General features: G+C 38.4%; 1 protein-coding gene across 1 annotated transcript in view; it reads right to left on the bottom strand.

The window, feature by feature from the left end:
• ME2 (malic enzyme 2) overlaps nucleotides 1-12,556 on the bottom strand; it is a 135,802-nt gene that overhangs the window by 42,550 nt on the left and 80,696 nt on the right. The window contains exons 3-4 of the mRNA XM_037805544.1: nucleotides 11,061-11,194; nucleotides 297-446 (exon numbers count right to left, since the gene is read on the bottom strand). Of these exons, the coding sequence (XP_037661472.1) occupies nucleotides 297-446; nucleotides 11,061-11,194 (284 nt within the window). The remainder of the gene's footprint in view (nucleotides 1-296; nucleotides 447-11,060; nucleotides 11,195-12,556) is intronic.

Genomic DNA, 12,556 nt, shown 5'->3' on the forward strand with positions numbered 1-12,556 from the left:
AAAAATGAGAAAACCAATTCCTTAATTTGACCAGATTACCAAAAACTGGACAATGATAATGATAATAATTCTGGAGAATCTGCCACCACAATTAAAACTACTCTTCAACCACAATTAAAGAAGGTCAGGAATAAATGTGCATTTTTATTAATCCCTTTCTATCCAATTAAGCTTTTGTGAGGTAAGAAATGTAGTCAGATAAGACATAGAAAATGGAAATGTAATAGGTATCATGGAGTGACTTTTTCCCCCACACAATAATCATTTACAAATATATATTTTTAAAAAAGCCTTACTTTGGTCTTCTAAAGATGTGTCCATATTGGCAGCAGGCAAGACCAACTGTTGGTGTATATACAATTGGCATTAGATTTTCAATATCATCTTGCAATATTCTATAAAACAACTTCTCATTTCTTTCCTGAATTCCCATTATATAGATGTATCTGAAATAAATCACAGTAAAGAATGTCAAAGTCAGCCTGCATTCCATTCAAAGTTTTGGTTTTTGCAAGTTAAACCTAAAGGTCTAAAAATTGAGCCCCTCATCCCAGCACCCCAAAGGAAAACAAAACCCTAAATAATCACTATTTAATACCCATGACAAAAATTAACAAAAATAAAAATGTACTTAAGTGGTGGATAATGGTGATGATTATGAAGAACATAAGAGAAATGGAGCTAACATTTACTGAGCCCTTGGGGTAAACCAGGATTTATGGAAGGAACTGGAAATGCAAAGATAAACAAGGCCCCGCCCTAAGGAATTAATATTGTAGTAGGAGACTGACCTGTAAATAAGGAAGCAGAATAAAGTGGCATTCATTCAAATGCTAACTAAACACTGTGTGCCAGGCACTCTTCTGAACTCCAGGGATGTGACCCCTGCCCTCATGGAATTTAGAATCCAGGAGAGTTACAGGCATTATAAAGTCTACATAGAGCACAGAGGTAGCACAAAAGATGGAATGGTCAATTCATGTAAACAAATATATAAATAACCATTTTCTAAAAATAAAATATAAAGAACTGGGAAATACTGACCTGAAAAATCAGTTATTATCTTGAATTAAATATGTCTAAAAGAGAACTCATCATCCTTCCCCTAAACTTGTTTCTTCTCCTTTCATCCTTTGACCAAATGGGAAACTCAGAGTCTATTCTTGATTTCTTCCTTTCCCACCTTCCCTACCCCATTCTAATTAATCATTAAGTCCTACAGATTCTACCTCCTAAATAACTTTCAAATATAAACATTTCTTTCCATCTTCATCCAGTCCAAGTTACCATCAATTCTCATCTGGACTACTTCAGTAGTCTTCTAACCAGTCTTTTTTTTTTTTAACATTTTATTTTGAAATAATTTAAACCTTATAGGACAGTTGCAAAAATAATACAGAAACAATACAGCAAAAACCCAACATATCCCCTACCCAGATTTACCAACTTTTAACATTTTGCCACATTTGTCCATCCTTCCTTCCTCCCTCCCTTCATCTACCTACCTACCTATGTGTCTATCTGTCTTCTAAACATTAGAGAGTGGCTTAAAGACATCATGTTCCTTGAACACTTAATATTTCCATATATATTTCCAAAGAACAAGGATATTCACTTATGTAACCACATTAAGTACAGTTATCAAGAAATTTAGCGTTGATATAAAGCATTCAACCTATATTCTAAGTTTTTCAAATGTCCTTTTGGGCATTTTCTTCTCTATTATTAGGTCCAGTTTTGGATCATGTATTGCATTTAATTGTTGTTGTCTCTTTAATTTTTCTCTTTTTGAAAAATTTTATTTTGAAATAATTTCAAACTTACAGGACAGCTGCAAAATAATACAAACCTCATATAGAGAACTCCACTATACTTTCCACTCCAGATACCAGATCCACCAATTTTAACATTTTGCCACCTTTGCCATATCCTTCCTCTCTTCCTATCTATCTTCTGAACATCTGAGAACAAGTTGCACATATCATACTCCTTGAACACAGAATATTTCCATGTATATTTCCTACAAACAACAATAGTCATTTATGTAATCACCTTAAGTCTAACTAGTATTTATACACAGTTTTGCTCCCCTGTACCAATCAATTCCCTTAAAAACTTAATTCTGGTCATTTCTGCTCTTAAATAGCTTCCAAATGCAAAAAAGATTTCTGCTTACCCTCCAGCTTCATCTCCTCCATGCTAAACTTCTTTTAGTTCCTCAAATGCATTCCAACTCTTCCCTTGGAGTTGGCACACCCTACTAACTCCACCAGGCATGGTCCTTACACTCAGGCTCTCAGAATGCAGCTCAGGACTACATACTGGGGGCCCTTTCCTACCTGCCAGATTTCCTCCCTCACCAGACCTGTTTTTGGTTCCATAATATGCTACTCCTTCTGTAACTCACTCCACTTCCTGACTTTCCATTTTCCCCCTGGCCTAGATGATACTGTGAGTTAGGGTGTGTCACCTTATATACTTCTGTATTTCTGGAACTAGCCAAGTCCCTGACATACAAACTGGTGTGCAAATATTTGGTGAGTAAATAAGGAGAAGTGATGCCATTTAGAAATGGAATGATATTTTCTATATAGTACCATGGGCAGAAAATTTTCTGATAGAAATTAAAGGGAAGCAGATTTTCTCCTCAGTCTAAAGAAGAAAACCTTGTGAAGTAGACAGCAGAAATGTTAAGGAAAGCAGAGGTAACTTTCCGGCATGTGGTGGAGAGGAATAGCGCAATTCCTGGACCCTTTAATATTATCCCTTTCATCTTTATCTCCCTTTATCACTTTCCTCAGTGCCTCACATGGATCTTGTTGTCTCAACCTAGAATTGCTTTAGCTCAGAAATTTTGAATGCCACTATTCCACTCTCTAATCACAATGTTCTACCATTTTGGTATTTAGTTATACAATGTCCTCACTTCATAAGTCTTTGAGGGATCTCTCGCTCCTTGATCACTTCATTTCCCTCCAATCTCTTAGCTCCCTTCTGGTTCCTCATTGTTCCCTACCTTGGATCCTATGATCAGATCTCTCAACTCTGAACAAATCTCTCCCTGTCATCACCCTTTAGGACCCTCTGCACATCTTTATCGCTATACTACCCTTTCACAGTGACTGTCTTTTCCACCAGATAGTGAACTCCCTGAAGGCAAGTAGTTCCAGACCTTAGAATGACTTCTGGCACATAACAGTCCTGAATGAATTAATGTAGCACCTTTGCCAGCCCAGCAAAGTCCCAAAACTGAATCAATACTACATTTCAACTTTTCAGTGGGAAAATAACATTGCTGTTATTACAGCAATGAAAACAAGATCACATTACTAGGCCTTCAGGGTCTACCCTTATCCCTTTACCTTGTCCTTGTCCTTGTTTAGCTTCATCTCATGGCTAAATGCCTCTTTCAAACATTTCTCTCTCTCCTCAACAATTCTATTCAACCTTAGCCCTTCCAAATCTTAGATATGATCATCATCTTCTTCATAAAGAAAATCAAGGTCATCAGATATGATGAGTTCCCACAACCTCTGCTCCATCACCTACTACTTACCCATATTATACCTATATTTATTTTCTTTGCCCTGCCTCAGAGCATGAGCTGTTGTTTGTTCTTGTTCAAGGCCAGCCTCTTCACCTCTGCACTTGACCCAAAGCCCTTTTACTTTCTCTGGGACCTTGCTCTATTAATTATCCTTTCTCCTCAGCTCATTTCTCACAACCATAAACATGTTCAGTTTTCTCCCAGCCTGAAACATAATGTCTTAACCCCAAGCCTGCTTTACCTACCATGCAACCTCTTTCCTCCCCCTTACCTAAACTTCTTAAAAGCACAGCTTGTATTTCTACTCTGCCACTCATTGCTCAATCTACTTGCAATCTTTTTTTTTTTGCCCCATCACATCAAAGAAACCACTCTCATCAGTCACCAAGAATTACATACACTTAACAAACCCAACAAATATTTTTTGTCCTATATTCAGGCTGAACTTTCTACCCAGAATACCTTGCCCTTTTCTCTCATTTGCCTGCTACTTGCAATATATTGTTTAAAATTTGCTCAGGTATCACTTCCTCCAGGAAGATTTATCTGATTTCCCCAAGTTGGGCTAGGTACTCCTCTTTATGCTGTCAGAATACAGCCTGCATGTACTGTTTTCTCACTGTACTGAACACTACCACACATAGTGAAACTGCTGGTAAGTTCCAAGAGAGCAGGGCTGTGTTATGGGGGTAACCAGTCATCCTAGTTTGCCAAGAACAGTTTCAATAATGCCTTTTTTGCACTCTTAAAAGTGTTCTGGGGACTCCTGCTCCGCTGCCTGCCTCACGACAACCACCGCCGCCCTCTGCCCTGCAGCCGCTGCCACTGCGCCACCTGGTTCACCACCGCCTCGGGACCCGCTGTATGATTAGGCCACAATCTTCAACAAGTAAACATATTCCTCAGTTCTGTGGTGTTCTTGGTCACACATTTATGGAGTTTCTGAAGGGCAGTGGAGATTACTGCCAGGCACAGCACAACCTCTATGCAGACAAGTGAACTGTAGAAACTCATTACTTCTCCACCTAGAAACCCTCATAAGAGTGGTTAACCTGGACGCAGAAGTGTTGAATTGAAATCCGCAGAGCACTTTACAAGAGTTCTGACCTGGATGGGGTAAACCTCAGTGAACTTCTTTATACTGCCTCAGTATTACTGGATTGAAGAATCACTGCTTCTTGTTAGGAGGTTCATTTCATTTCCCATTACTCCCAACCTCATACTCAAAGCACTGAGAATTTCAAGTGGAGTATACTGAAGTAGACTTCAGTTTCTTTACATCATTTCTATTTTAATGTTTTAATTCTTTCATAAACTTTGAGTGTTTTTTAACAAATTAGCATGGCTCGAATGAACCACCCACCTCCTGGGGAAGTCACATACAAGACCATAAGATTTATTACATGCAATCCAACCAATGCAACCTTAAGCAAATTTATAGAGGACCTTAAGAAGTATGGAGTTACTGCTGCCCTCCCCTCTACGTGGGACCCGACTCCCAGGGGTGTAAATCTCCCTGGCAACGCAGAGTGTGACTTCCGGGGATGAATGTGGACCCGGCATCGTGGGACTGAGAGTATCTTCTTGACCAAAAGGGGGATGCAAAATGAGACGAAATAGTTTCAGTGGCTGAGAGATTCCAAATGGAGTCGAGAGGTCACTCTGGTGGGCATTCTTAGGCACTATATAGATAACACCTCTTAGGCTTTAATGTATTGGAATAGCTAGAAGTAAATACCTGAAACTACCAAACTCCAACCCAGCAGTCTGGACTCCTGAAGACAATTATATAATAATGTAGATTACAAGGGGTGACAGTGTGATTGTGAAGACCTTGTGGATCACACCCCCTTTACCTAGTGTATGGATGAGTGGAGGAATGGGGATAAAAACTAAAGGACAAATGGGGTGGGATGGGGGGATGATTTGGGTGTTCTTTTTTCACTTTTATTTTTTATTCTTGTTCTGGTTCTTTCTGATGTAAGGAAAATGTTCAGAGATAGATTGTGGTGATGAACGCATAACTATGTTATCATACTGTGGACAGTGGATTGCATATCATGGATGATTGTATGGTGTGTGAATGTATTTCAATAAAACTGAATTTAATAAAAAAAAAAAAAAAAAAAGAAGTATGGAGTTACCACAATAGCAAGAGTATGTGAAGCAACTTATGACATTGCTGTTGTGGAGAAAGAAGGCATCCATGTTCTTGACTGGCCTTTTGATGATGGTGCACCATCATCCAACCATATTGTTGATGATTCATTAAGTCTTGTAAAAGTTAAGTTCTGGGAAGAACCTGGTTGCTGCATGGCTGTTCATTGTGTTGCAGGCTTTGGGAGAGCTTAGTGCTTGTTGCCCTAGCACTGATTGAAAGCGGAATGAAATATGAAGATGCAGTACAGTTTGCAAGACAAAAGCGGGGTGGAGCTTTAAATAGCAGGCAAGTTTTGTATTTGGAGAAGTATCACCCTAAAATGTGGCTGCACTTCAAAGACTCCAATAGTCACAGAAACTGTTGCAGTCAATAAAACTGGGGTGCCTGATACTATTGCCTTGGAAGTGGAATTTGAGAGAGGAAGGATATAATTTGACATACATATTAGGCAACATGTTGGTGAGTAAGTCCAATGAAGCTTCCATAGGAGTATTGAAAAGCAGTTTTACTGTGCTACAAGTTTGACAGAATTGCAATCTCTATGTTTGGGTTACAATCAGCCTATTTGGACACTTAGCAAAAGATTCTTGCTGGTAAGCTTTTAAAATAGGCTTATCATTTGTAACAATTGACCTTTCCTGAAATTATGCAGTACTGAGTTATAAGTCGTCTTTAAATCTCTTCCCATGCCAGAATCTTATCAATATATAAAAAATTTAGAGATCAGGTGCCAAAATACCCAGCACAGTATGTATATTATATGTCTAGAAATCCCACGAACTATGAACATTCTAGACTTTATGTGGTTTATTCCTTCAGTCATTTCAAACATTGAAAGTAGGGCCTGTGTAGTTATTTGCCTGTTCATTTTGTTTACATCTCCCACATTCATACCAGTATACATCAGGTTTGCTCAGCCATGGAATTTTGTTGGATTTTAATGTCTTATCTATAAATTTCATCTTGTGGCGTTAGAGAAAACCTCCATTTTGAAAATCTGTGTTGTACAGAAGCACATCTTGAATGTCTCCAGACAAAAAAGCCTAGCAATTAATTTAATGTTTGCACTTTGGGGTGCAACTTAACCAGGAGGGCCTGACAAATGAATGGTAAGGGGGCTATTAAATATTTTAGTAAAATGTTGCTTTTGTCTTATGCAGAACATGTAGAATATGCTCTTTAATTTAGTAATTTTTTTTTAAAAAGGTAGAGATGCTTTGTTAGGGTAGCTACAATAATTCTTAATCACAATTTCTGAAATTCTTGTAATTTTTTTCCATATCCATTGGAAGTTGTTTACCAACCATTATTTTTATTCCAAGTGTGATTTTTTCCTTCTCTTCCCAACCTCTCTTGCAAAAAAAGAAAGTAGATTTCTGCTAATGATTCAGCGGACATCTAATATTTTACATGCCTTTTGAGCTGTGTAACTTAATATTTGGATACTTGATAATTTATTTTATTATGTAATTGATAAAATGGTGATGTGTATTAATGTTAGTCCAACCATATATTTACACTGTCTGGGAATGTGTGGTTATAGTTCTGTGGGAGAAATAATTTGTCAGTCTTCACCAGCTTGTAAAAACCTAGTGTGAGAGCTTAAACATCTAAATAAAGAAAGAAATGCATTTATCATCAAAAAGTGTCCTGGATTGGATGATGTATTACATGGTCACTCAACCTATTACGCACTTTATGTCCTCAGTGGCTAGTATAGCACTCACAAAGCAGATGCTCAATAAAAGTTGTTGAATAAATTGGGCTCAAATAATTAGTATCTTTTGCTTCTCAAGTTTCATTGAAGCTAGAAATGCTCTGTTATTTTAAGCAAAAAAGACCGATTTCTGCCCACTTTTACAATAGTGAATAAAAGCAAACTATTCACTGAAGTAAAGGAAACACAAGCATCATAAAAATAACAATTACCTGATAAAACTAAACACTTCATTATGGGAGGATTCTGGGAAGATGGCGGCATAGAGAGAAGTGGAAGACTTAGTCTCCCCCAGAACAATTCATAAATGAACAAAAAACCAATAAATAACCTGGAATAACAGCGGGGAGACAAACGTGACTGCCCACTCATCATCCATCAGCCTGAATTGGGAGGAATGCCCAAGATCACAGCATAAAATCTTTAAGTAAAACTGCGGACCCATGCTGAGAGCAGAGAGCCTAGAGCCGAGAGCCCCTCCAAAACGGAAGCCGCGCCGTGCACTCTCTCAGCCCAGCTCCAAGTGAGGTTTTAACATTAACTGCTCAATACAGACAGCGAATCCTCAACAAGCAGACAGAGGCTTTTGGTGACAACTGACCTTGGGAGACTCGGGGAATATATCTGTCTCAGGATAGGGAGCCCAGAGGATCGGGTGCTATCTCTGGCTGACAGGTGAACCCAGGAGTTTTTCTATCCCTCTCTCTCTCTCTCTGTGGAGAAAACCTCAGCTGTTCTCAGCCCGCAAGGCATTGCAGTAAAGACAGCCTCGGACATTCTGCATTCTGAAACGAGCTGAGAGTGTGCCACAGCACAGCCCGGCGGCCCAGGGCTTCCCTTGAGGGACGGCGCACACTGGTGACGTAGCACGGCATTCCCTTGGCTGAGCTCCTGGAGGATCGCGGCTGGGAGGGGGGACCTGCTCGGAGAACCCAGGGGCGCTATGCCCAATCCGGTGGTTTGTGGAGCAGCAAGAGAGAGCGTCTGGGGCTGAACTGAAATGAAGGCTTAGACTCTTGTGGCAGCCTGGAATCTCCTGGAACCAAGGGGATTTGAACATTAGAACTGCCCTTCCTCCCTGGCCACCCATACACACGCCCCACATTCAGGGCGGACGGCTCCAGCAACACACCCAAACTGAGTTCTCCAACTGAACCCCACAAGAATCATTTCCCCACACACCGCGGGAACAAGGTTGTGAACTGACTTGAGGGATATAGGTGACTCACAGACGCCATCTGCTGGTTAGTTAGAGAAAGCGTACGTCACCAAACTATGTCTCTGAAAAATTAGATCGATATCCTTTTTTTTGTTACAATTTGAAAAAAACCTATCAAGCAAAACAAATGCCAAGAGGCCAAAAACAACAGAAAATCTTAATGCATATGATAAAACCAGACGATATGGAGAATCCAACTCCAAACACACAAATCAAGATTTCGGAAGAAACATTCTACCTCACACAATTAATCAAAGAACTACAATCGAGGAACGAAAACATGGCAAAGGATTTAAAGGACATCAAGAAGACCATGGCCCAGGATATAAGTGACATAAAGAAGACCCTAGAAGAGCATAAAGAAGACATTGCAAGAGTAAATAAAAAAATAGAAGATCTTATGGAAATAAAAGAAATTGTTGGCCAAATTAAAAAGACTCTGGATATTCACAATACAAGACTAGAGGAAGCTGAACAACATCTCAGTGTCCTAGAAGTCCACAGAACAGAAAATGAAAGAACAAAAGAAAGAATGGAGAAAAAAATTGAAAAAATCGAAATGGATCTCAGGGATACAATAGATAAAATAAAACGTCAAAATTTAAGGCTCATTGGTGTCCCAGAAGGGAAAGAGAAGGGTAAAGGTCTAGAAAGAGTATTCAAAGAAATTGTGGGGGAAAACTTCCCCAACCTTCTACACAATATAAATACACAAAGCATAAATGCCCAGTGAACTCCAAATAGAATAAGTCCAAATAAACCCACCCCAAGACATATTCTGATCAGACTGTCAAATACTGAAGAGAAGGAGCAAGTTCTGAAAGCAGCAAGAGAAAAGCAATTCACCACATACAAAGGAAACAACATAAGACTAAGTAGTGACTACTCAGCGGCCACCATGGGGGTGAGAAGGCAGTGGCATGACATATTTAAAATTCTGAGAGAGAGAAATTTCCAACCAAGAATACTTTATCCAGCAAAACTCTCCTTCAAATTTGAGGGAGAGCTTAAATTTTTCACAAACAAATGCTGAGAGACTTTACCAATCAAAGACCTGCCCTACTTCAGATTCTAAAGGGAGCCCTACCAACAGAGAGACAAAGAAAGGAGAAAGAGATATAGAGAATTTTAACAGACGTACATAGTACCTTACACCCCAAATCACCAGGACACTCATTTTTCTCTAGTGATCACAGATCTTTCTCCAGAAGGGACCATAAGCTGGGACATAAAACAAGCCTCAAGAAATTAAAAAAAAAAAAAAAAAATTGAATATACTCAAAGCACATTCTCCAACCACAATGGAATACAAATAGAGATCAATAATTTTTGAACTGTAACTCCACTATTTACTTCCTACATGATAAAAAATACACAAACTCTAAGGACAAATCAGTGGTTTTGAACTCAATGTAAAATATGTAATTTTAGACAACTATATAAAGGTGGGGGAATGAAGGAGTATAGGAACATAGCTTATGTGCCTTATTGAAGTGAAGGTGGTATCAAAGAAAAACAAGATTGAAATGGATTTAAGAGGTTAATTTTAAGCCCCACAGTAAACACAAAGAAATTATTAGAGAATATAACCATAGAGATGAAAAGTAGAGTTTGGGTTAAGAGAGATGGGGGAAGGGGCAATAGGGAGTTAAGAAATGAGTGTAGGGTTGCTGTTTGAGGTGAAGGGAAATTTCTAGTAATGGATGATGGGAAAGAGCATTACAACATTCTAAATGTGATTAATCCCACTAATGGAAGGCTAGGGAGGGGGTGGAATGGAAAGATTTAGGCTGTATATATGTCTCCACAATTGAAAAAAAAAAAGACAGTCTAATTAGATGACAATTGAATGCCAAGGATGAACTTGGATGGGATTGGAGGATAGAGGACAGGTGCCTCAAAGGGACACAGTTGAGACATAAGGAAAAGGAAATATAGAATGTAAGCTTTGTATCATTGTTGAATCTCTTATACTTCTTAGCTGTGCTTAATGGAATTACATAAAAGAATGTTCTTGTTCATGGGAAGTATATATGTGAATTATAGTGTATGTTCAAGGATGTGTGCAGCTAACTCTCATATGTTCAGAAGACAGAGCAACAGATGATGGATGATAGATAAGGAGGGAGGGAGGGAGGGAAAGAAATAGCAATGTGACAGCATGTTAAAGTTGGCGGATTGAGCTATCGGGGGAGGGGGGTCGGTATGATGGAATTCCATGTATGGGGCTAGTATTGTTTTTGCAACTATTCATGTAACTTTGAATTTATTTCAAAATAAATTTTTAAAAAAAAAGGTAAAAAAAAAAAAAACCTTCATTATAAGATTATATATTTTTCAATCCACAATAATCATAATACCCCCAATATTTTTATTAGAAGATCAATAAAAGATTAAACATCTCATCAACTCTTACTTTTCCAAAGGATCACTCATTTTTTTCAAGTTTCTGTGGAATCTCAAGGCTTGAATATCTTGTGTCTCTATTTTAGGAGGTAGAAGTCCTTGAAGGCCAAGCATTTGTCGTTCCTGTAATGTAAATGCCATTCCCTAAAGACAAGAAATAAAAGAATTAAAAAATATTACTTACTGGGTAACAATGATGTCCTTTAAAATGCAATATAGATGCAATTTTTAAAAAATTGATGGAATATCATTTTGCCCAGACTGTCAAAAATGTATAAGATTAATAGTATCCAGCATTGTTGATGGCATGATAAAAGAGATACTATTTTTAGAATTTTGGTAGACAATTTGAAAATATCCTCAAAAATTCTTAATGCACTTATTCTTCAATCAAGCAGTTCTACTTCTGGCATAACCATCTGTGGTGGTTAGATTCATGTGTCAACTTGGCCAGGTGATGGTGCCCCGGTGTCTGGTCAAGCAAGCACTGGCCTAACTATTACTGCAAGGACATTTGTGGCTGGTTTATAAACCAGAAGGCTGGTTCATTAAATCATCAGTCAATTGACTACACCTGTGACTGATTAAATCAATGAAGGGTGTGTCTTTCACAATGAGAGAATTCCATCAGCTGGATTTAATCCAATCAGTTGAAGACCTTTAAGGGAGAAAGAGAGGACCTTCACTTCTTCTTTGGCTAGCCAGCATCTCCTGAGGAATTCATCAGTCACCTTCATCGGAGTTGCCAATTTGCTGCCTGCCCCACAGAATTTGGACTCATGCATCCTGCACTACGGAATTTGGACTTGTGGATCCCCACAGTTGTGTAAGACGCTTTTATAAAATCTTGTATTTACAGATATCTCTTGTTGGTTCAACTCAAAAATCAAAGAACACACAACCTAATTTAAAAATGGGCAAAGGACTTGAATAGACATTTCTCCAAAGAAGATACACAAATGGCCAATAAGCACATGAAAAGATGCACAACATTATTGGTCATCAGGGAAACGCAAATCAAAACCAGCTCATACTCACTAGGATGGCTATTATTTAAAAAGAAAAAAAAAAAAAAAAACAGGAAATAACAAGTTTTGGCAAGGATGTGAAGAAATCGGAAACATTACACATTGTTGTTTGTGTTGCAAAATGAAGCAGCCCCTGTGGAAATCAGTATGGCAGTTCCTCAGAAAGCTGAACACAGAATTACCATATGACCTGCAATCCCACCCAAAAGAAGTGACAGCAGGGACTCTTTTTTTTTTCTTTAATGTAATTTTATTGAGATATATTCACATACCATACAGTCATCCAAAGCATACAATCAAGACAGCAGGAACTCTTAACATATATTTGTCCAACAATGTTTATAGCAGTATTATTCATAATAGTCAAAAGGTAGAAGCAACCTAAGTATCCATCAACAAATGAACAGTTAAACAAAATGTGGTATATACATACACACATTATTCAGCCTTAAAAAGGAATGATGAACTGATACATACT

The sequence above is a fragment of the Choloepus didactylus genome, chromosome 16 (assembly GCF_015220235.1).
Source record: "Choloepus didactylus isolate mChoDid1 chromosome 16, mChoDid1.pri, whole genome shotgun sequence".
Taxonomy (NCBI): domain Eukaryota; kingdom Metazoa; phylum Chordata; class Mammalia; order Pilosa; family Megalonychidae; genus Choloepus; species Choloepus didactylus.